At 48.2% G+C, this 25,740-nt stretch overlaps 1 protein-coding gene across 1 annotated transcript in view; it reads right to left on the reverse strand.

The window, feature by feature from the left end:
• Positions 1–2,145: 2,145 nt before the first annotated feature.
• The window catches only part of LOC121596622, a 33,834-nt gene continuing 10,239 nt past the window's right edge, over positions 2,146–25,740 (reverse strand). Inside the window, exons 2-5 of the mRNA XM_041921720.1 lie at positions 13,640–13,816; positions 4,693–4,802; positions 4,453–4,599; positions 2,146–4,377 (exon numbers count right to left, since the gene is read on the reverse strand). Of these exons, the coding sequence (XP_041777654.1) occupies positions 3,222–4,377; positions 4,453–4,599; positions 4,693–4,802; positions 13,640–13,816 (1,590 nt within the window). The 3' untranslated portion in view covers positions 2,146–3,221. The remainder of the gene's footprint in view (positions 4,378–4,452; positions 4,600–4,692; positions 4,803–13,639; positions 13,817–25,740) is intronic.

Here is a 25,740-nt window from a genome sequence, read left to right on the forward strand (position 1 = left end):
ACCCTTTTTGCGCCCGGCCGGGCCACATGTTGCCGCAGCGGTTTTTGGGGTTGTGTGTATGTTTTTGGAAACAGCCACCCGGCCACTGTGCCACTTGGGTGAGAGGTTTTCACTGACTGATGGAAGGATGCGTTGTTTGTTGTTATTTGGCTATTAGGATGATAAATGGCAGCAACTGATATTGAACATCGCTTTGAAATGTGACATGTTTTTGTGGAGTGGGTTTACGGTTGTTTGAATGAATTATTTTGAAAAGTTAACCCAAATGGTCGTTGTACGTTGAAGTTTGCGACGGGGATGGAATCATACGTTGGCTGGAATAGAATCATTTTGGCCAAATGTACTATCTTATTATCGACTTGCTTTTACATTGCTCATTTCTGAGAGTTTTGGGACAGTTTAAAACGAAGCGATTTAATCAATTATTAACTAGTTTTAGTTCTAGCTACAAACTACAAACTAGAACAATAATACTGGAACTGGATGAACGATCTGCTCATGGCTGTTAAAGGATCGCCTGATCCATAATTGGAGCGACGACGGGGGATCGCGAGCAGTGGACGTGGGCGTAATGGAACCGTTGGGGCATATAGGTCATGTTGCTGAAGCAGTATAGGGCTGTCAATGTTACCCGTTAGCAGACCTGCTACGAATAGTTTCTGAGTTGCAATTTGGCGCCTATCCTTCAGCTGGTGATGGCAAAGGTGCATGAGACGATCCTCATATGGTTGATGCTGACTACCTGCTTCCCATGGTAGTAGTGAAGCTGCATAACGGGAGAGTTTACGTTGGATAGATTATGAGTCTGATAGGCGCTGGGTCGATGGCTTCCAGACCACGCTGGCACACTCGAGCACTGATCTTACGATGCTGCGGTAGATAGTCTTAAGACACATGGGGTCCTTAAAGTCTTTGGCCATACGGAGAACAAATCCAAGAAGTTGGTTTCCGCGGTTGATGACTTCTGCGGCGAGATGGTTACCTTTGTATCCAACACAACACCAAGATCTTTAATATAGTTTGCACGTCCAATACAAATTCCGCCAATGTTATAGTTGTAGTGAATGGCATCGCGAGATCGAGCTAAATGATATCACCTGACATTTGTCGATACCCACCTGAAGATGGTATCGGATACACCAGTGGTAAAAGTTGCTTAAGTGTTGCTGGAGTTCAAGGTGATCAGCAATAAAGAGCTAAACTAGATCGAGTACATACTTGTTACCGTCAACTAGAGATTTCAGGCTACAGACAAGAGATTCTGTGAACCTTTACCAATCAACAATCGAAAAAACTTGTCAACTGATAGCAGTATCAGTACAAGACCTGTAATATGCCCTCTTAGACAGCCTAAATGAAGAGGCGAAACAATAACATTGATCGCAACATGATTGGCCGCACATGACAGGCTTAATATATCAAGCAAATTGTATCCTTTTTAAAGTGGCTAATGCATTTATGATTAACTTAGCATCAGGATTTTGAAGCTCTTCAGACGCCTTCATTCTAAAGCAATGTGATTTTGTATTGGTCTTCATTATTCCATGGTGACGGTGACAAATATCTGGATTACCACAGTCGATGCCTATTGTTAAATCTGAGACCTAGCTGTCGACGAGCCGAAAACTCCCACCGTTACTATGTGGCAGGTTTGATCAGGAGACAGATTAATGTACCAAACATACTCAGCGCTTCTACTCCGTTAAGGAATTGTGGGCCCAGCTAAATAATCATCGAGTCAGAATTAGTTCTAGTCGACTGGACCCGTGTGATGGGAGCCTTCTTTGTCCAAGTGTTTAATTTATATGATTTTGTATGAATGTCTAAGAACCCGTTTTGACGAGTTGTACATCCCTAGGCAACTCAAACAACTGCTGGATCGTTGTGATGTCTTGTAAATCTACATGTATTTTTTTTAATAAAGTAATTATCCGATGAACATACTATATTACTTTCTGGAGAAAACGTAAGAAAATAAAAGTCGAAAACATTAAACGCAAGAGAAAAGACTGAAAAATTCATCCGTACTGTATAAGAACGGATTGCGTTCAATCATCCTTTTCAACCATTTAAACTAGACAAACTGTGGCATTTTCTTTCTTCCATTTCTAATACACAATAAACGAATAAATGAAAAAATAATGCTTCATTTTCATAATATCTTTACTTTATATTTGAGGTTTGATAACTTACTTACGAGTTAATAAAATACATCTGATAGACACTTCCATTGCGATAGGGAAAGATAGAGACAAAGTGTTTATAAAATACATTCGAACGAGATAAGCGATAGAGTGTTTTTTAAATGTTCTAGATGTAACAAATACAATTCCTCGAATACAGTTCCATACATAGTGGGATCTTCTTTCGACCAAGTGGGTATATTTAAAAATACAAACAATAATTTCATGAACTTTTCATGAGACAGCATTAAAGGGACAGTGTGGATGTGTGCAGGGAAAAACAATAGAAAATCGTAGAGAAGGCAAACTGTGAGTTCGTTCGCCGCAGGACACATTCATTTGGTATTTCTATAGTTTTGCTGGCTGGCGAACGGAAGCCCGGTCCAGAGTACCGGCGCTCTGCATAGGTCGCAGCTTTGTGTTCCGTGCCGTGCGCACGTCGTTTGATTTCGTTGGCTTTGGCTAATGGTGCACATATGATTTGTAAAACTAAACGTACGTACGCGGGCTCTGTCGTGTCCTACAATAATTTCTTATACATTTACAGTGTTAAAAACTCTTTGGCATGCAGCACAACACGCCGGTTCACCTTCCCCATCCATCTGATCCATCCTGCCCGGGTTGTAATGATTGTTTCTGCCCTTCTCGCATTTTCCAACAAACACCCTTTTCGCTCCTTTCTCCTGTTTTGTGAACCGTGCGTTCGCCTTTCTGTCTTTTTTTTTCCTCCTGATTTGGCTTCCTATAGCTTCTCTTCCAACCTGTGGTAAGTTCTGTACAGTGGTGTTTCGATTCCGGCCCTGTGCCAGCTTCTAGATACAATACAATTGCTTGCACGAAACGGGCGCACTTTTAATGCTTCCATTCACCGGGCCCGGGGAAGCCATTCCGTGCGGATGATGCTCGTTTGTTTACGATTACAGACTAAGACTAGGATGATAGCAACATTTAAAAACAAAACAAAACTCGTGCAAACACGCGCCGGCAATAAAAACTAACTCGTTTGCCCCCCCCACAATTGCCGACACGCAAAAGCGCCTAAATGTAGACAAAGTTACCGACACCTTTCGCCGGGTCGGTGTTGACGATCTCCTTCAGCAGGGCACCGTTACTGCTACTGATGCTGCCTCGCGTAGGACCACCCTCGGCAGTGTTGGGCGCTTTCACCCCGCCGGCACTGCTCCGAATGTTGTCGGCCAGCTTCTTGTCGATGGCGAGCGCCGCGAACGACTGACTGATGGAGCGAATTTCCCGTATGTTGTACACGGGATTGTACGAGGGAGCCGCCAGCGTCGAGGCGGGCAGCAGCGAGGTGGGACGCGCCAGTGCCGCCAGCATGGTCGACGATTTGGCTGGCCGCGGCGGAGGCTGCTGATGCTGGGCACTGTTTTTGCTCTTCACCTCGGGCGGTGGGGGCAGCACGGGCGTGTCGTTCACGCCAGCCGCGCTCGACTTTTCCGGCTCCTCAAAGGAAGAGTCCGACGAGAGGGAGGAAAAGGAGGAGCAGGACGAGGACGATTCGGTCGAGTCGTTCGAGTCGTTCGAGTCGGTCGAGGCGGCCGAATCGTCCAGCGACACCGGACAGAAGGTGGTGGTCTCCTTTAGCCGCAAGCTTTTCGCCTCGGCGGGCAGATCGTTCAGCGAGCTGAGCCCATCGACAATGTCCGAGATGAAGGTGTTGGTGGGCGTACCGGACGGTCCGAGCGAGAAGCTGCCCGAATGAAGCGACAACCGATGATGATGGAGGTGGTGATGGTGGTGTTGCTGCTGCTGCTGATGATGATGCAGATGGTGGTGAGCGGCCGGGTGGGAAGCGTTCGACGAGTCGAGCGATGTGTTCAGGATAAAGTGCTTCGATTCGGCAATGGTGGCTAGCAGCTGCCGGCGCCGGGGGTAGTTGGGATTGCGGCGCACGAGAAAGTGCATTATCTCGCCCTTCTGCTGGCGCTGGAGTTGCGTCTTGAGCGGCAGGTCGTCCGGGTGCAGTTTGCGCTGGTACTCCTGGCCGGGGCAGACCTCGTAGAGGGAGAACTGTTCCACCGGCTCGATGGAGTTGTAGCAGGAGAGCAGCAGCGACAGCAGCTCGTCGGACGTTGTTTCCTCGGAGATGAGCAGCGACTTGTACTGGGAGTTGGGCTGGAGCGCGGAGGTGTGAACCCGTATCAGACCGCCGGGTTTTTGCTGAAGACAAAACCTGAACAGAGGCGGGAGTGGACGAGACATTTAGTATTGTGCTTAATGTGTTGGACCAACGCTTTGTGACACTTACCTGGAGTCACCTTTCGGGTGGCAGGCTTGCAGGAGCGCTGGCCGTGCCTCGTCATCGAGCTCCAGCACGGACTTGACACCCGGCCGACGGACGGTGACTTCCATCGTGAGATAGAAGAGCCTCGGGTCACGATGGCGCATCTTGCACCTGAGAAGAAGAGAGTCAAAATCACAATATAAGTAACGTCCGAATGTCCTCCAGCAACCTGAAGCTGTCTCCCGCTGGGAGTTCGATGCCTACCTTCGCAGGACCTGCTGGACGACGCTCTTGCTGGTGGCATCATACGAAATCCCCAACGTTTTGTACTCGATGTCCTGCCGCAAACAGGCCGTGTAGATTTTGATTGTCGTCTGGGGAAGATACGAGCAAGAGAGAAAAAAAAGAAGATCAGATAAAGGAATCAAACAAACCAGCTCAACTGTGCCCAACACACCCGAACAAAACAGATGTTTTGAAAACAAAGCAACAACTTCCCACCGCAGTATGTTTTTTTGCTCCAAAATTTGTAAGCCCATCCCAGCTCTAATGAACCTCTTCGCTTCCCCATTTTCTGTACCGTTACCGACAGCTTAGCGCAGTTTATTGCCGATGGGTTTTTTTTTGGGGCAAAAAGGGCGACCAATCCGAAAAGGACATTAATCTCGATTTTTGCAGGTAATGCTCAGGCTGGATAGGGAGTCCGCTTTGCCGCTGAACCTCTAATCCCATCGCCCACTGCCAACCAAATAACTGTTCACAAAAAGGGCAAAAAGGGTAACATCAAAGTGGGGCAAGCTTAGGGTATTTTAGTGCGGCCGTGTACACCTTCATTACGACATTCGGCTCCGAGACAATTCCGATCCGATTATTGGTTTGGGGGATTGGAGGGTTCCGAATGGATTTAATTTGCACAGGGTAACCTTTTTCCCCGGGCGGGTCTTTTCCAAGGAACGTTGTAATAAATCGCTAACCGGGGAGGTAGTCGTGGATAAGACGATACAGCTGTAAGCACAGTTAGTGCTATAAACGCGAGTTTGCTATAAAATTTAAAATGTTGAGATTTATTCGATTTTTAAGAGTTATGTCCTCTTCGAATCTGAATTACTGTACACAGATGTTTATAAAACAGACACTAAACAAAGTTCTGCATTGATTGGATGTTGTTAATTAAAACATTCCAGCCATGAACCTTCGCTTTTATAGGAAGTTGAAGTGTTAAGTCTCCCTTTGAATAGGCAGTCGCTGAGAGACATATTAAGTAATTGTTTGTTTTTTTCCACCTCCAATGTTTTATGATGCATTCAACTTGGGCGCACAGTGTTTTCATGAAACGGATTTCCCATGTTTTCCTCGCACATTCAAATGATATCCTGGCTAAGGTTCATGCTGGCTAATCAGCGAAAGCGGTTCCCATAACACTGCAACCTGAGCAATTCCTTATCGGTGAAGCTCCCAGACAAACAAAACACAAAAGGAGGGGACAATAAAACAAGTGACTGTTTGCACTGAAACCGCGAGTTTTGCTAACTTTCCACGGTGCGGCGCGTGAATTATACGCCGGCCCGATAAGCCCCAGAAAGCTGGCCAGTTCCGGGCGGGCAGGCGTTACACGCCTTGCACGCTCCCGTAAATCTTCACACATTTATTGCCCATTGCGGGGCGCTCGGCGAGACGAAGATCAAGCGCGATCATGATCGACCGGGCCCACAACAGTGTGCGGCTTGCCAGACCCCAAGAGAAAGCGCGGGAAACGAATCCACCAGCGCACGAACGATCGTCGACCTGAAAGGAATCGCGTGCCGCCAGCTGTGCGTGATCATGCGCAAACGGAGGCGATTGTGTGATGCGCCCACCGCACTGTTGTGATTGTGAGAGAGCCTTTTGTTTCTTTCCTATTTTGCTCCCAAACCCACCGGGCGTAAAGGGAAGGTTGTGTGCCTCGAATTTTTGCCCCCTCGGAGGGTCGGGTCGGGTCGAGTCGGATGCAATTCCGTAATTTATTGTCGCAATAATCGCACCCCACCCTTGTGCCGTCAAACATTCCACGCGCGTTCCGCAGCGTGAAGTTTGCGTGTGATATAGAGGAAAAACAATAGAAGCAAACCGCAGCAAAGGGGCAGCAACTGGGAAATGGAAGGTTGACTGAGCCCGCAAGGGAAAATGCTCGAACTTAATTAGACACATTTCCCCGGTGGCTAAGACATCGGATGAGCAAACGGGAGAGAAAGAAAGAGAGTGACAGATGGATGGAATGAGATAATTGTCTCCAACGCTTCGAGCCAGCTTTTGGTTGCCATTGGAGACCTTTACTCGGAGAGTCACATACTCGACACTCAACACTTTCACCCTTCCAAGGCCAACGGGGGGGAGATAAAAACTGTCACCCATTCCCCAGGTCGCTGTAAATCCACTCACACTCAACTCCGGCTAAGATGGGCGATGGAGTTGGCTGAAGTCGTCATCACTTACGTTCAATTTTCGCACCCATCTCCACACCGCGTACTACCATGGGAATGCGTTCCAGATGGTGCGTACGCTCGCAGGAACAAAAACACACTCCCGCTGCGCGCTCAATCGTTCGACTGGAAGAGCGCGTGCGGAGGCTTTTTCTCGCCCCAACCCGCCAACCGAATCAACTGAAGCAATGCATCAGGACGCGTACCGCGTACGGTTCAAGGAAGGCAGGCACGTTTCCCCCCCCTTTCCACGAATCTTAAAGTCGGCACAAACGTGTGCCGTTGTCCCGTGGGGGGCGCGCAGAGGCTCGTCAATTAGGATGGCGGCAACCGACAGCCAGACAGACCGATATGCCCAACCCTCCCGGCTGTTGGCCGCACAAAAACCGGCGCGAAACGGTGGTTCGTCTTTCGGTGGAAAATGATTTTCCATACGGTTTGCTGCACGGTACGGTTGAAAGCAATGGTTCGCTTCCAGTTTTGACAACGAATCTCGCTAAAAGCTGCTATCTTTGCCGTTCGTCGTGCTGCTGCTGCTGCTGCTGCTGCTGTCGCGCTGCTGATAACGCTTTTCCCTGCACACAAAATGAGCATTTTCCATTTCCGAAAATATCCACACCAGCATCAGGTTGGACGGTGGAAGAGGAGAGAGAGAGGAGGACGCGGTAAAAACAGCCACAACAAAGCACCTTCTCGGGGAGGAGTGTTGGGTGTCGAAAATGGGCAAGGGAAATGGTTCACGCATCCTTTTCGATTTAATTTCCATTTTCCAAGCTGGTGCGCATCATCGTCTGTCAAGGTCTGCAAGAAGGTGTTGTGGTGAAGGAAAATGTGTTTTTTTTTTCCTTGGGGGAGAGCTCATTCTTTGTGTGTCTTTGAGATGATGTACCGTCAGCTCATCGACCAGAACGCTCTTAAAGTGCGATTGAATCACGCGAATCGCGTTGCTGTAACCGTACAATGGGCCTCCGTTTTTTCGGCGTACTGTAATAGTGATAACCCGCGAACTGGTGGAAAGCAACTCAAACCTGATTCGAAGTTACGTTTACGATAATCGCAATCAGTACGTTTTGTCGGAAATTGGTGAAATTGTTTCTAAAACAGTCACTGTGAGCCAGCAAGTACACTGCAGTGTAAGCAGTAAAACGTAACGACCCTTACCCACTGGCTGCGACTTTCCTCCTATAATCATCACGGTGTGTACTTCGGGAAGGCAACCATTCGACACATAAACTCTTATCAAACCGCGCACGCACACACACACCAACCGCTACAGGAAAATCCCGTCCTATCAAAACGAATGTGTCTGGCAAAAAGGACATCGTGTCGCGGTAAGCAGAAACCTCACAATGCAATCATCGGTTTTCGCACCCTCCACGCAGCCCAAAGCTCGTTTAAAGCATTTCGAACCCGAGGTGGCAAGTTCAAGGATGTACTTTAAACTCAACAGCAACTACAACAGAAAAAAACAACCTGAAGTCTGGTGCTATCTGATTGATTGGTTTTAGGTCTCTTCAAACCGTCACCACTGCACGGTTAGGGGCGAGAGTGGTTAAAGGTGTTAAAAATAAATCTCCTGCCCGGGTGTTGCTGTAAGTTTATGCCTTTTTGTTTTGATTCCTCTTCTGCACGCGTCACGCGCAGACATATTGCGTCGTAAATTTAAGCCCACTAACGGCATGAAAATAAATCGCTGTCTGGGATGGAAAGTTGTAAAAGCATGACGCTCGCAACAAAAAAACGCCACATTTAAGGTAAGTCAAGCGGAGCCCAATATTGTGTTCGATCTTTTGCCTTTTTGAAATGGAAAAAAATGAGAATAAAATAATATTTTTTTCTATTTTATTGTTTTACTGTCCAATTGTTATTTGCAAAGTTTTTTTGAATGATTAAAATAAACAGCAATTCCCAGTTTTATTTGGGGCATTTTTTAGACAAAACGAAACTCAACAGACGTAACACAAAACGCTGAACATAGTGTGTGGAAAACGCTTTCCCCAACACCCAAAGGATCAATTCGAAGGACGATGACAAATGAAAAAGTGCCCAAAGTCACCAAACTAATCTGTTTCACCGTGTGCCACCGGTTTTCTCCCCCTGCTAGCTGTCAATTCGGGGATCGTACGGGGATTGAGAGAGTTGAGCTTTTGTATTGAAATGAACCGACTTCTCCGGCTACTTCATTCAGCTTTTAAATGTTTTTTACTTCCTACATTTTATGTTTTTTTTTTGTGAACTAAAAAGAGAACACACAGACAGACAGCGAGCGAGAGAAAAAGAGTAAAGTTAAACTTAAAACAACGCCTGTTATCAAACAGCAATTTATTTGAATCGCCCAGTTGGGGAGGATGTTTTTCTTTTGCTTTCGGAAGCACCGTCGTGCTTCTGTTTTTGTAGTTGCTGTTGCGTCTCTCTGTTTTTTGCAGTGCTTTTCACTTTTTTGGGTGTTGGGTAAGTTCAGTTTCACGCATTTCGTGTCCAGTTATCTATGTTTGTCTTTGCCACTGTTTTTCCCGCTTTTATGCACAGTTGACAGCTGAACACACACACACACACAAGCACAAGCACAGGATGTTTGGCTACTGCAGTTGTATGAAAACGTGGAAAAAATGGAAGCTTTTGAGGTTGTGGATTTAAAGCCTGTTTTTAGCACTATTTGTAACATTAACAGGTACGTTTATTTAAAACATTAAAGACGCTCACAATGCAACGGGATCGTTGCTGATCTGATGACGATAGCAACACGAAACTAATGTAAATCAAACGAAAAACTTTCAAAATTAATATTTTTAGAAACAAAGTTTTGAGGGTGATAGTATGGCCGCCGGCACAAGAAACCGTTGAAAAGAGGCCCCCAATAGGGGTGTGTGATAGTGAGAGTGATGATGATCGGGGCCCGCCCGTTTGGGCCGGATGCACGAAGAGAAAACAGTTCGATTTCCGGTGCTAAGCTTTAGCCGCCAACTGAAGATTAGAGGATGAGAGGCCGGAGAGGAGTTCATCGCACATGCCCCGAGCTCTGGTCCAAAAAATTAATGAGCACCGGTGGTCATATTTTGTGAACCGGCATACACTCGAAATCGAAAATTGAAACTGAAGCTCGGAATCAAATCAAACGTGAGGAACCGGAGAGGAAAGCAACGAAGGAGCGATCGGGCCCGCGAAGGGCGGATACCGGTATCGGTACCGTTTTGTCTCGATGGAATGCGAAAAAATGCACATTTCCGAACTAATTTAAATAGCGACGATTGGGGTTTGGGGGACTACCAGGCCTTTCGAATTTCTTTCCCCCCCCCCCCCCAAAAAAAGCGGGATATTTGTTGAAGTTGGAATAAAAAGGGGAGCTGTGTTGTCACTCCCTTTTCCACAGTTTGGAATCATTTTATGCGAGTAAAGAGAGTACAGAAAAATGCAAAATAAAATATGTTACAAACTGCTGTAAAAGCGATATTTATAAAAAATGGTTGTCAATTTGGCTTTGTCTTGCTATTTGAGCTAAAAAAGAAGCAAAATTTACTCTCTAGCAGCAATCCAGCTCTATGATAAATGGCTACAAAAAGTGGGTTAGCCATGCAACTCATCATTTGAACAAACAAAACAAGCTGAGTCTGTACATTGGAACACGTTTTTCTCAAGTCTAAAGCAACTTTCCACCATGCGTTTTTTGTGCAAAAAATAGTAATACACAAACAATCTTCTTTTAACCTGCTCTGTCTTGTTAATAAAATGCTTTATATAGAAAAAAGAACCTCGAACCAATTTTGTGGCCAAAGAACACCTTTCGCTTTTTATTCTTGCCCCTAATTACCCGCTCGAAATGAAGTGGGCTGCTGGGCCACGTAAAACGTTGATTAAAATAGTTCTCTAATGAAGCTCTGTTTGCATTGCAGAGCGCTTTTACATCCTCCCGAAAGCAGCTCCAACCGGCAACCGGCCTGCTGTAAGGAACTGTTTATGATAAAAGTCGGAATTAAATACAATTCTCCTGGGCGCACACATAAAACCCCGGCAATGAGCCCAAACCACACCGGTCACCGGACCATATCCTGCAGCCGCCTGCGCCTCTGCTGCGGTTGTATTAAGAGACTAAAACCGTCCGCTAAAAGTACTAAAAAAAAAAGGAACACAAGTGAGCAAATAATGAACCACAAGTAATGTTTATCCCGTGGCAAATCGTATTGTGTCCCTTTTTTATTGAGGGTGAGCACCGGTACACTTTTCGCTTTCGGTGCTGTCCGGTGGAGGGACATTCCTTTCTCACTTCAGAATACTTAATGAGCAGCGGAGCGGACCTTCTGCTTTTCGGGGCGCATCCTTTTTCGAACAAAGAAGGAAAATCACACTAAAATCAACGCCGAAAACGGAAAGAAACAACAAGCACCTAGATCACCTAGAACACTGCTTAAACTGTTTCTGCAAGCTACCGGAGCGAAAGGTAAAGAACAAGTTCACCCCTCATCCCACGCCCGGGCACGGTAGGATCTCTTTGCTTTCACACGAGTGAGGTTTCTGCCCGAGCATCTTAAGCTTGTTAAACATTTTCCATTCAAGAAAACCGCGTAATCGCACCGCTACGCTAAGCACTACGGCACTGCTGGAAACACGCTCTCCTTTGCCAGCCAAAAAAGGAGCATGCGAAACAAGGGCGAAATCAGCATTAAAACGGAAGCAAACGTAAAGTTCGCTCGGCCGGCACCGAGCAAAAGCCACTTAGAAGGTTTCCGTGTGGGGTGTGGTGGACTCATAGGCAGATTTTTGGTGTCTGTGTGCTGCGCAAAGGGCGTACTTCCGGGGCACGCGAGTCATATGGTGGTGGGTTTCGGGTTACCCGGTCGCGGCCCACTCGAAAGGAAGTAATTCCGAAAAAAGGACGGCCTGGGGCTCTGGAGGAATAAGCGGCACAACGACTTCCGATGAAATGTTTCCAGAAATAGGTAGGATGTGTGCTCGGGAAGCAATAAGTCGTTTCGTTGAGTGCTTGTTTGGAGCAAAATTAAGCCTCAAAAGCCTCAAATTGTTGTTCACTTCAGCATAACTGTCTCCTGGTAACAACATATAAAACTCAATCTTTTCTATGATTAAATGGAAGAAAAATGTTCTTTTACACCCACCGAAAGGGAAAAACTTTCATTTTCTAGAACGAACTGAAGCCCTTCACACATACTGCAACCAATCTGCTAACCACAGTAACCTCTCAAACCATGACACATATTCGCAGGGAAATCACATCATCACCGTGCTTGATGCATTACAACCTTTAAAAAAAGGTCGAAGCTTTAATTGCCCACCATCACTGTCTGTGCTCTATTGCATGCCAATCCAGCCCATCAGCTGCTGCATGCGTGTGTACTGTGCAGTGTGATTCCCAATAGTGCACACATCGGCAACACACGCAACGTGCAAGTCGAGTTCTGCTCTCCCACAACAAACGGCTGGGCGGCTGGGGGTTTTGCATACCAACAGCAGCAACGGTACGGTTCAACCCGGCAGGTTGTTGGCGCCGCGTTGTGGCGTTACAGAATTTAATTAAACCCGTGCCCGTGGCTTGCCCTGCACCTACGGGGCCGTAACACGCTACGAAAACGCTACACAGTTAGAATGGCTTTTGCAAGCTCGCCGCCCGGTTGCAAACAGCGTGCGTTCCTATCAGGGTGTTCCTCGCATTCCCGTTTTTTGGTTGTGTTTTTCGCTCTCCTTTAAAACAAACCATGCAAAACTCGCCTCCGGCGTTAGTTGCAGTTTCGGTTTCGCGGTTGCGTTGCGATATGTATATGTATCGCGGAATATCTGGCCCACCGACAGATGCTGCAACAAATAACACAGGCAGCGACCGTACGGTACCGGGCGACTTATGGGAGAAAAGCATGTGCAAGACCGCTGCTCGCATGGAGGGGGGAAGTGTGTGAACAATCTTAGGAAAGAGATAGAGTGCTACAGCGAGTGAGAGAGAGAGAGAGAGAGAGATACATCACCACAGCAAGTGAAAACTTCCAGCACACGCGTTCGGTACACACGGTATGCCCGCTAGCATAAGCCCAAACACAATACTTCATTAAAATGAAGATGATTTGCTAACCACCGTCGCCTTCACCCACGGCGGGTGGGTTTGTTTGTGGTTCAGAATTTTTCCCATCCACCCACCTTAGCGCTGGGACGCAGTATGTTACAACCACGCGGCTGTGGGCGGAGAGGGAGTAATGACAATAATTATGGTCCCACTCTCTTCGCCCCCCCCCCCTCCCCCTTAAAAACACGCGCTGCCACAAGTGCACGGAAACGGCAGCTTTGCGCCGTGGTTTCGCCAAACAGTCGACAAAGCCTCCCGAAAAATTGGGTGTCGAACCACTTCATCTTAATGAGCACCTCATCATCATCAGCAGCAGTAGCAGACCGCCCTCAGCCATCGCCCGTTGCCCGTTAAACTTATTGAAAGATTGGCAAAGGGACAGGGCTACGGAGCACAGGGAATGGGATGAGCAAATAATGAAGTTTTCGGGCAAATTTCGCTCGCCGCGCGGGTGTTTTTGTGTGCGCCCCAAATCAGGCGCACTATTGTTGGAAGTATTTGCGCCATTTTATGCTGTCGCAATTAGATGCTGTTCGCGCATAGTTTTTTTGGTTACTTTTCGTGTCGTCGTTTGCCTAAACTCTCAGTACACAGGCCCGCAACATGTCAAGTGAGCGGAGAGTCAGATTGGGATTAATTGAATTACAGTTTGAGCGGCGGTAGCATAAATGAAGTGACCACTTACCTGGGGAATGGTTTCGTTCAGGCTGGAGTAGCTGGACGCTCGCGAATGGCTGCGAAGCGGATCGCCCCCGGGTGGCTCCGGGCTGCCGCACAGCGACGACGCACAGGACGTCGACGACCGCATGGACAGCGAGTCGGCCCGGCTGCGCATCGGCGAGATCTGCACGTGCTTCAGCATCTGCAAGTGTGGAAGAGAGGAGGAAGCCGTTCGATTTGCGATTAGTGGGCTGCTGTGGAGGAACTGGAACACTGGTGCGGCGGTAATGATGGATTATTTTCGCTCAAGGTACTGCGATGCGTGATCGAAACCGATCCAGCCAGGTGTGTGTGTGTGCGTGCGTTTTGAGGCACCCGGGCACCCGGCCGGACACAGCTGCGGCCGCGTGTGCTCGAGTCGGAAGCTAATTGATCAATTATTGGACGTCACCGAAGAGACACAGCGTGCGCTCAGTTTCCGACGTTCATTCACCGTTTGGCCCGGTTTGTGCGTTTTTAGTGCTGCACACTTCTTCTGGAGTGCGAATATCCAAGACACAAAGATCGCAGAAACTGTGTGGCCGGATAACTCCCGGTGTCCCGTTCTTTGTCCGTTAGAGTAATATGGACGAGCGCAGCTGCTCCGATGCGAGGGTTATGCAAGATCATTCAGAAGAACCGTACGCAATAGAAAGCAGTACACACACATACCGATAGACAGCTCGATCGATCAATCGTTCGTTTCGATCGATTGATAGCGGGCGCGGAAGTTAAACAGACATTAAATACCCAAGTCCCATCCCGAGACGAATCGCGCAAGAATTTCACTTCTCACACGGCTGACGACTGACAACTTTGTTGCCACCGTTAGCACAAACCCCGAGTGTGGGATATCATCGGCATCGGAAGATCGTCATCGCTCTCGAGTCATCGCTCCCGAAGGGCCACTGTGGTGGGTCTGGCCGGACAATGCGCCATGTCTGCGGCCTGTACAACACTTCCTATTCCCGGGCTAGTTGCGCAACTCGCACGGGCACCCATTACGTGACGATTTACGTTAATTAAAATGCTTCCTTTTTTGCCTTCTCTCCTCAGTTTTGGTGACGAGCAACGAGCAGCAGCAGCTACAGCAGCAACCAAATTAGACAAGCCCCAACAGAGGCTCTAAAGATGTAGGCAAAAAAAAAGAAAGATAAACTCTGTCCAACGCACGTCCGAAAACGCGAGGAGACACAGGGGAAATAGATATGCCAGCGTTCAAGAGATAGCAGAGGACGGGTTGAGACCCCCAAAAAGAGGAAACAAAATAATAGAGTCAAGCGATAGGAGCATAACATGATCTTTCTCGGCGGATGATGATCCTCGGTGATTTCGTTTCGTGTCTTCCAACAAAAAACCGGCGTCGTGTGGATCCCAAGCTCGATGGCGTCTCTCCACGAAACGACCTTAGAAAGAATGCGTCGATCTCGGACCACTGGAATCCTCATTAGGGGCCTAGCAGAGGCCGTAGTTCGTGTGGTAGTGAAAGAGAGAGAGAGAAAGATCGAGCAAAGAGAAAGATCATGGATGGCGCACGGGAAACGATCCCGTTGTGTGTCCGTCGCTGCTCTACATGATTACGACATTCTTGCGATGGTTCACAGCCGGTGGACCTTACACGCATTCCAGGAATTGGATCGTCCATCCGTTTGGGATGATTTTGTTGCGCCCGTGTGTTTGTGTGTGTGTTTAGTTTTCTCATCCTCCCTTGAGTTCTTTAAGTCTTTCGGATCACACTTAACATCGCATAAGGGACGCACACTATCATCTGGCATAAGAGTTCCGGGCAGTGAATTTCGCCAGATTTGCGAACGGATGTCGGGCAGCTTTCTCGGCTCTTTTGTGCGAGAGAAGTGTCAGGTGGATTTTGTTTATCAGCGTCCCGTGTATGCAGGGCAATCGATCCCACATGACCCAGTTACTAGCTGGGTTGCTGAAAGAAGGTTTCGTTTGACCTTCGGCCGAGCTCCAGCAACGAAGAACTTCCTCTTTGTTGTGAAACAACTTGTCCAGTATTCAGTTCACGGTTTCAATTACTTTAATGTGGTAGGCTTTGCAATCTACACTGCGTTCCCCAACGTCATACAACCACGTCCGGCTAGAATGTGGCTTTGCGTCCCTCAGCTCACCCGGTTTCCGGTTGACTTAAAACCGATCCCTCTCTTTCAACTTTACCCTTGGGCCTGACCACTTCCCACCGACAACAGCGCAGAAACCTTCAGAACCTTATTCGGATATTCGGTTCCCAAAATTTACCAATATGTAAATATGCGTGCCGGAATCGATCGCAAAACATCGAGGGAAGGAAGAAAGGGACAACCCAACGGCAAACAAACTAACCACAACGGCGTGCGGTTTTTTTGTTTGTTTGCCCTCCCTCTCACCGGTACAAAACGGGGGCCACTTGTGGGCTTCGGGAAGGGCTTCGAGATTTCACAACATTGCCAGGCAAAAAGGCCGTCAGACCTCAGAAGTCTGCGGGCGGTGAAAATCGTGAAATTAAACCTTTTCCAATAGAACACCGGATGCGTTATCGGTTGATTAACAGCCGGAACCGCCCGGAAGAATGGGAGACTGGACCACGCGGAACGGGAAGCATAGAACACGGCGCACGGGACGGAAGCTGTTGTGTTTATCCGGCTGTGTGCGGAGTGGGAGCTAGAATGAGAATGCCAGGAATCCGGAACGGGAAAGCAACGAAAAGGCAGGAAGCCGTGTTTTGCGGTACGATCGCGCCAACCATTGCTTCATGGGAACGGAGTTAGCGGGTTCGGGCGTTTCGGTTTCGGCTAATGCCGAGAAGGAATCGATTTGTGTGTGTGTTTGGGAGGGATTGGATGTACCATTACCGGGGAGAGAGGCCTTCTCCAAACGGTTTCGGGCCAGAATCATCAACTCCAGGTTCATGCTTAGGTCCAGCCAAATGGGGGGGGGGCGAAATTCTAACAATGGAATGTTGAGCTGTGTTCTACGGGCTGCCGGCGCAAAGGGGAGAGGCATCTCACTTAATTAAATTAATTTACGGTCATTCTACAGAAGAACACAAAAAAACAACCCACCCTTCAACGGAGAACCTTTGCTCCAATGCTCTCGCGGTGAAGTATTCGCCGTTCTGTGAGGGTTTGTGTATGTGTGTTTTACGAATAGAATAGTTTCTGAAGATGTTGGGATAATTCTTGCCGCTTTTGTGTTCTTTGCCGGCCACTTGTTCTAGAGAAAGAGAGAACGAAAGCCTTCGAAGGGGTTCGGTCAATGGGGGGACTTGTTAAGCAGGCAATAATTATTCATTCAACGTCCTCAGGCCCTCCAACTCGGCCACTCGTCACTGCTTTTCCTTCTCTTTCTCTTCGTCGTGTGTTTGTGTGAAGCCCAATCGTGTGAAGTGCTGCCTCCGTTGTTTGGGATGCCTGCCCTGCAAACGCGTGCTCGAGAGCCACTGAAGCGTGAATTGGATTGGAGGAGCTCCACTTCATAAGCTCAACACACACACACAAAACCCTCTCCCACTAAGGCTTACGACCATTGCAGCAGAGCGCTAAGATGGCTCTTTTAATGGGCAGCGATAACATCGTGCTTGAGATTAAAAATTAGGATCTTTGATAACAAAAAAACCGACTAACGTTTGAACGAATAAAAGTTGGATTTGTTACTTGGCTTAAGGTGAAAAATTGAATACGTTTTTATGTGCATTAAACTTTCCCGGGCGGCATCAAAGGTGGCTCAAACGTCACCTAGCTGTCAGAATGCGTCACGCTAGCACGAGGCTATTAAATACAACTGTCAAAAGCACTGCTCCCGCATGCACTACACGGCGAAATCGAAACTGACACTTTCGTTGACATTGCCATTTCTCCCACTCAGGCACTCGTGGAGGGGGGAACATCCAGCTCGCCGTGTCAATGCTCATACAAAAAAACGAGCAAATTTCTCAACCATCAGGTAGGTGAAATTGCATTTCATTACAATCAGACAGCTCGTTCGGCGTTGCTAGTGCGACTGAACTCTGTAGCCGAGTGCTATAAACGTACTCTGGTAGCAAAAAAGCTCCACTCAACACATACACCCCATTCTAGAACGCACACACAATGCTCATTTTCACAATACAGAAATTGCTTTATAGTTGCTTTTTGGCTGCCACCGGGGCTGACGGGACCGTCAGCTCTCCCAGGCGTGCACCGAATGGTGACAAATAAACAAAAGCACCTACCACCCCACCACACACACACGCAATCTGTACAGTTTCCCTGCTCAGTTCGCTGGGAAAATAAAGGCATCAAAGGTTGGGCCCCTTCATTGCTTATTGTGCGCCTTTTTAAACTTATTTCTCATTTATTAATATCCCGTGCAGCCCGTGTGCCTGGTTTTTCCTCTGCAAAAGAACAGCGAGCGTTGCCTCCCCTTGGAGGCCACCCGGGGAAAGGGAGGCCACCATCACCGCTGAAGCGCTGGGAAAACTGGGCCCGGGCGGATTTTGCCATTTGCCTTTGTCCGGTTCCCGAAACGCGCAACACACCGTGCACACGCAACACGCAGCAGCCGCAGTCGTACAGCGGAGTACAACACAATGGCCACAACTCCAAACGGGTGGGAGACTGCGGCCAAGAAATGTGCAAGACAAACCATCCAACCAACACGACTGGCTGGGCAAACACACAATCGTTGCGCTTCGTTGTTTGGCAGTGCCGCTATGTCACCAGGCGCGCTGGATGGACGTAAAACCTTGGAGTGCTCACGCGAGGCGCTCATCGAGGAAGCGGACGACGAGCACGACGGTTGTACGCTATTGTTTCATCGTCTGCCGCCTCTCTGCCTGCGGGGGTGGCAGCTCCTTGGGAAGCCACGGCCGTGTCGGAGAAGCCGCTGATGATGATGCAAACCCAGGTAAGTCACATTGTCTTCCAATGGCCGTCCGCGGCATTGACGCAGGCTCGTTTTCTCACCGAATCACACACAAAAAAACGGAAGCATAAAAGGTAATCCAATGCGCTTGATAACTTCATCCCGAAATCGCGTGTCCTCCACTGCCACAAAATAACCCCCCTCCCCCCACCCCCCTCTGAGCTGCTGATGAATTGAAATTAGTGTCCAATTTCCTCTTCGTAGCAAAATGCGAAACCATCATTCATGCCGCGCCGGTGATGTACACTACTGCCCTGTGCGGGGTCAGATTCTCATTAGAGAGCAGCGCCCCCAGTGGCATGCAGGGGGGAACCTTCAATTGCAGTGCAAGTGTGGATCGTTAGCAGTGGAAGCTGGAAAGCTGTGGGTGAAAGTGAAAACAGAATAATTTCACCACGATCTCGTTTCATGGGGCCCCCCACTGGGCGCTGGATGGTGGTGCCGGGTTGCTTTACTTCCTCATCCAACCAAACTCATACGGTACACATACAGGTAGGTGGCGCATTTATGCAACCACGTTTGTACCATGTGCGGAGATCTTCGTTCGTTCGGTTGCTCATCTCCGGTGCATCCGGAAATGATGCATTTTTGATTGCGCAGCACGGCGAAGGTTTCGTTCGTTTCAATTAAAACTGCATCTTTGTATGGTGCTGTTGTATGGAAGTCAGTAATCTAGGTGGTTGTATCTTTCGCAGGTCGTTACCGATGCGGGCACACAGCTGGCAGCAAGAATGGATGCACATTTTTAATCATTTCTCGAATGGTTCTGTGTAATGAGCGTTTGTTTCTCGTATACATCCAGAATGATCGAGGCAAAAATTGGACACAAATATCTTTTTAATAACCTCAACCAAAAGCTATCTCAGCCTTGTACTGGATTCTTCAATAAGTCTTAACACTTAAATCACCTTACTTTATCATTCCCTGACTCATTAACAATTTCACATCATTTAATTACAACCTTCTTGGTAGTGGAATTCCAACAATCATTTGCACCAATCGAGCTTTCTATTAAATCTTCAGGCTGGACTTTAAACACCTCCACCGACCAAACATCACACGCTTTCCCACGCATCTTGAAAGCAAAACGCGCACTGCCTCACTTTTACCGGGCAACGGCGTTGGCTAATTAAACAATGCATCAAAACAAAAGCTTCTGGGACCGGATGGTGGCGACGGCGGCGAGAAGCAAACCGCCCAAGAAAGGAAAAGTGACCACGTCACCCACCATTCCAGCACCGGGCTAATGAACGGTCCAGGTCCAATATTGATGCGGATGTGCGCATCGGCGATTCGGCCGCGCGCGGCTTCTCCATCATCACAATCGGCATCACATCACAGCGCCTTCCAATCATAGCCCAATTCCGGGGTTATATGCTTTACAATCTGTCTGCCTCTCTTCTCTGCCGACGATGCTTCCCAAACATCCGCGCTATGCGCCAATTCGTTTGCAAATGCATCGCTCGCCACTCGGCTCGCTTACGTCTACTCCAAAATGACAGCCTTAGCCGTACCCCGTCTGTGGGCAACAGAGGGCCGAATTTCGCTTCCGAACAAATGTTTGCTATTGATTTTTATTCTTCTCCGAGATGATGCTGCCCGCACCCGCACAGACGAAGCAGGAAGAGGAAATATTTTATATCCAAATCCAACACTCACACACTCCCGGCTCGAGCATGAGCGAGCTGTACAGGGCAGAATGTCCGAAACGTGGATGTTGCTGCAACGTTTGCACAGCTTGTTTTCTTGGTTCACCCTCAGAAAGAGGTCCTTCCTCGGACGTTCTTTGTCGTCCCGGGACAATGGTGCCCTATGCACTTCCGGCGGTGAATGAGTCCTTACCGAATTTATACGCTTCCTATTATGGCTGGTGCAGCTTCCCTGTGATCCGCTTTCCGTTTACCTTCCCGCCAACAGAAACCGAAAACGAAGCATAAACGTAGGGAGCAACGACAACAGCAGCAACAGCAGACAAAAAGACGGAACAAATGGAAAGCTATAAAAAGCGTATGTTGCAATAGTAGATCCTCATACCCAAAGAGGAAGGAAAAAACACGATCCAGTTCAATTCAATGCAGGTTGCATTCTCATTTTTTTACAACTGCTTTCAAATCAATTTGTTTGTCCCTTCGGTACGGACGGTACAGCTTTGGAAGCGTTTGGGGCAGGAAGTCGAGGTCACGGACGTTCGAATAATTGCCATTGTATCGGGCGTTTTACGACCCAGCAAAAAGGACACAATTTGTCACATGATGAAAAATGGTGGAAAAATAATTGCCTCACGGGTAAATAGGAACAGGCGAATAGTGGACTACAGATTGGGTTTTTTAGGTAATAAAACGCTTCTCTTCTTTACTGAAAGCTCATTATAGTTGTGCAGATGCGCTATGGGATTGCAACTGACAGCTAAACGGAACAGATATCGAACGGAAGAATCGGTGAAGCTAAGAGATATATTTTTAATCGTTAAAAATATCCCGAAAGACACAATGCTACGAATGTTTGACAAATGGCTGCTTAATGAGCCAAGGGAGACCTACTATTTGAACCAATGAACCTCCTCACGGGGGAATGTTCCTTCTGCCGTCGATTTAACCCGAGGCAGGAGGATGCATAACTCATGCAAACGCTAATCACACACACACCGACAAACACCATAAGAGACACAGATACACACACTCTCCGGCGAGCGGAAGCTGGTTAACCTACTTTCCAGCCAATCTCCAATGAAGATCTCAACGCGCTCGGACGCACTCGGACGATCAGGTGCGTGCTAACTGTCCCTTCGCATTATGCATTCGCACTCCAACCAAAGAATGGAAAGGGGGATATGGCTGAGGGCACCCCAGTGTGCATCTTCCTGTCCCACTGGGGGGGGGGGGGGGAGGGGAGTGAATGGAAGAATGCCGAGGGATGTGTGTGTGGATGGGATGTATAAATTTATAAACCCGTTTTCTGCGACCCTCACAAGATCGCTGGAGATCGTGAGCGAGCTCGAGGGTGAGATAGAATTCCACGGATGCATGAAGGGGATCGTTTTTTTTTTTTTTTGCACAAAGACACAATCAAGACAAGATCCCGATTTTATGGTGCGAACATTCCTACCAAAAGGGGTTCGACCTTGCACAGACAAAGATCTTGAGGGCTGACAATGATGATGATGAGCTTGGGATTGTAGCACTCAAAATCCCGTCTCCGTTGGGTTCGGATTTGTCGATGGGCGGATGAAACCGATCGCTTGCATCCGTTCCGCAGGCTCCGGTGCTACTGTGAGCGTTTGTTGGAGTACACCAAGCAAAGAGAGGTCGTGTTTGTTTCGCAATAAGCAAAAGAAAAAACATCACACAGCTCACAAGCTCACATGCTAAACGAGTCGAGGAGTAGGCCTCACGGGACCTTACTTTTGAACTCTTGCTGCGACTTGTTGCCCACGTCCCGAAGCTTCCTCCGGCGGCTTGTAATACGGCACCCCTCGGCATATAATTGCCGCTCAATCGAGTGTGTGTGTGTCACTTCCAGCGAATACAGAACTGAGGCCCTTGCAGAACCGGAAGGATGCCATCAGCGAAAGATGACAACCTCGGGCCTGGAATGAAAACTCCCGCCCCATGGGTTGTGTTTTTTTTTGTTTTGTTTTGCTCTTCTTCCTCTTTTAATTAGCTCACGTCATAAGCAGACCAACGCATTGAACACTTCATAAAAAAAGTATGCTGCTAGAGCTTCCGGAGCCTATCAAGAGCTAGCTTGCCTTTGTGCCAAGAGGGCGCACCACTCCCTTTGTAGCAGTCAGAATTGACGACCAGCTACCGTTCTACACGGTGACAACGAAATGGAGTGCCCTCGGTGTACAACAGTGCCCATTGACGGAGTGTAGGCTCGCCTGTAGGCTGGGCTGGGTGGTACGACGACAACATTACAGCTTCCGGTTCAGGTTCAGGAGCTTCATTGATCCTCCGGTTGCGTTCAGAAGCGCGATTGTTTCAACAACTCGTTTCGGCTCACTCCGTTCGCAGGGACAGGGAAAGGGCTTTCCGGTTTAAAATTATGATTTCCTCGCCATAATTCTGATGCTTCCTGTTGCTTTACCCCTTTTATAACCGGTGGACAGCTCCCGCTTTTCCATGCTGGAAATAAAGTTCCATTTCATCCACACACACACACACACACACAAACATATGCGTGCGTTTGGGGCGGATTTGAAGCGAAACAAAACGCCACAAAGGAATGCGTCCCCTTCAGCGCGTGTTTTGCGGAACTGAGCGGAACTGATGGAACGCGATTGTTTACAATTAAATTAACATAAAAATGTAATGTGCACCCCATACATTCCCTCGCTTTCCATCTCTACCCGTTCTTTCCGTCCCAAAAGAAAGCCATCCCTCGTACCGGAAACATTACACAGCCACAGTTAGAGCCGTACCGGGGCGTTGCAAAGTTCTTTTCGGGCAGCGGTGTTGCTGCTGCCGAGACTGTGGCAACTCAACACCGGATACGGCAATAGAACTTTCATCATCAACGTCATGCACGTTCTGAACGGCACATTGCCTGGTTGTGGTTGTTTGTGGCGAGTTTCATGCCCGAATGGGTGCCCCGAGGAACGTAGAACGCGCCCAGCCCGACTGTTTGGGATTTATTGAAATTATGAAACTGCACCAAACCCCCAAAAAAGGCGTCCACTCATCCGTAAGCCAGATGCGTCCGTGTTTGTGTCCAGAAATGGCGGAAGGCCACGCCACCGCGAGACACCGTTTTGATGAGACCATTGTTTATGTTTCGGGGCGCTTCCAGCGTACCCGGGCTGTGGCACAGAGAATCTGAAACGCACAGAAGCGTAAAACAGTGAGCCGGTCGCTCAGTCCATAGTGTTCGTTCTTCAGAACACTATCGGAATTTGGGGGAGAGGAAGTACCCGTTAAACAAAAGCCTGAAAAGCCGGAAGTATCGTATTTTAAATCTCCTACGAAGGCATTGCCGATGCCCGGCGCTCTATCGCCACTAGATTGGGACTTCCTCTCGCACGGGAGGATTTGCGCTTGACGGAGTTTGAATAGCTCGTTCGATAGTGGACATAGGCACGGTTTGGCTTTAAGCCTCTCCACGGCATCGACCGAACTCTGGACGTTCTGGAGCTCTTGGGAGCGTGTATGTGTGTGTCTGTCTATAGGAATGATCAAATTAACATGCAATCGATATTCTGAATCTGGAGCCTGCCTTGAAGGCGAAGCTGTGCATGCAATTCCAATGCTGTCAGCACCAAAAACACATGCCACCGAGAAGCAGCTTCAGGAGACATCTTGAACCGTACAACAAGGTAAGAAAGAGAAGAAACAAAACATAGGAAAGCTATTTTAAATTACATTCCAAAGAACTGTCTTTCCACTGTCCCCGGATGCTCTTTCACATCCGTTCCCTTTCTGTTGCCCCGAACGCTCCGAATTGAAGTGTCCTGTTCACAGTTCGCCATCGCCAACTGGCTGCGTTTGGGTGTCAGCTGGTGCATCGCACCCTCTCACGGCAAAGTGCTGCTTTTTCGCAAAGAAACAAACAAATTCAAGCATAAAAAAACGAAATTCCCATGCGTATGCTCTACACGGTCCACGGGGAAGGGTCCAGAGCATTGGTGAGCATACACGTACAAAAGAAGTGCATGTTAACAGTGCCAAAAGAGCGGGTTTGGAATGTGGTCGGGCTAGAGCTCAGCTCCGGTTTCGGTTGGCTGGACGGACGGTACGGAGGGTTCAGGGTTTGCTGTTTGACAGCAAGGTGGAAGGTGAAAATTGCATCACCTCAACGCGGTAGAGGTAGGTGAACCAAGTAAAGAATTTAAATGAATGCAGGTGTTGAGAAGCCATTGTTGCTTTTTAGCCTGCGCCGGCTTTTGCACACAACAAACGCAAGCAGCCTGATGTTTGTTCACCCGATGGATGTGCTCTTTGCGTGCAATAGGGAAACATAAATGATCTCCAATGCTGGAATTGAATTCGCAAAGGAGTTGCGCCGTGCAAAACCATTCCAGTAAACGATAAGAAAGAGATACATTAAGGCATTAAGGCGTGCTACCCTCCCGAAACGTTCAAAACTCATCGACCTTGCTCTGTAATGCGAATGGCCTCCCTTTGCTTCCAGCAGGTTCATCAATCCAATGCGCTTTGCGTTGGAAGTTCGTTGTCCGCGGTTCATCCTTCCCAAAACGCACCTCGAAGGAATACCGAATCAATTCACACTCGGGTGAGTTTGCAAAACGATTAAGTCCGCTAACCCAAATCTTAGCTGCTACTCCGTCTTGCCAGGGGCGCCGGGCAGCCAACCTTGGGATACATTACTCCTTGGAGAGTTGCCGACCAAGCAAGAAAAACGAAGGAAAAAAAATGATAAACAACTTTCCGAGGGATCTCATTGAAATTGCTACTTCAACTGTTGAGTTTGTGCTCAACCTAAAATCAAGTTCGGGTGAGGTGATTTATACGTGTACAGCCTTCTCAACCCGTTCTGTCTGGCGGGTTCCCTAAGCTTTTAAGTGCCCAATCAAAGACGAATGACTTTAACAACAGCAACAACAAAAAAAACCCATCTCGTCAAGCAGAGCGTATCCTATGGGTACTGGTGAACGTTGTTCAAGATTTGAAATCAAGCAGGTCGCCGCGAAAACCCGAAACCGTTTCGGTGCTGACTACCCACCAACGCCGTCCAGCGCTTCTTTTTGGCATTAAAGTCTTGCACAATGTATCTGGGCCCTCACAATTTGCACGCCAGTTTTGCTTCCCTTTTCTGCAGTGCAACAAGAAGAAAGTAAAAAAACACACACACAAACCGAAAGTTGATACTTTTGCGCAAAAGTGGCCACAGAAGCAACGCGCCGTCATCCGATGCCTCCCTTGCGGCGGCCCGTACGATTTTCGGGAAGGGCTTAGCAGAGGGATCGTTAGCCAAACACACGGGGACGTAACATAACCGCGCAACAACAACAACAAAAAAAGAAAACATGCCATTGGTTAAGGAGGAAGCAGAAGAAAACCATAATTCCTCGTTGACCGGGTGAAACCTTCCTAGAATGCAACCGCGAGGTGGCGTTTTTTTCATGCGCAAACAAAGTTCGCTTGGGAATGCAAACATCGTAGAATGGGGATGGATGGACACGCAAAAAAATCGCCCATCCACACACACACACATACAGAGGGACTCTCAAAG

This window comes from Anopheles merus, chromosome 3R, assembly GCF_017562075.2.
Source record: "Anopheles merus strain MAF chromosome 3R, AmerM5.1, whole genome shotgun sequence".
NCBI lineage: Eukaryota > Metazoa > Arthropoda > Insecta > Diptera > Culicidae > Anopheles > Anopheles merus.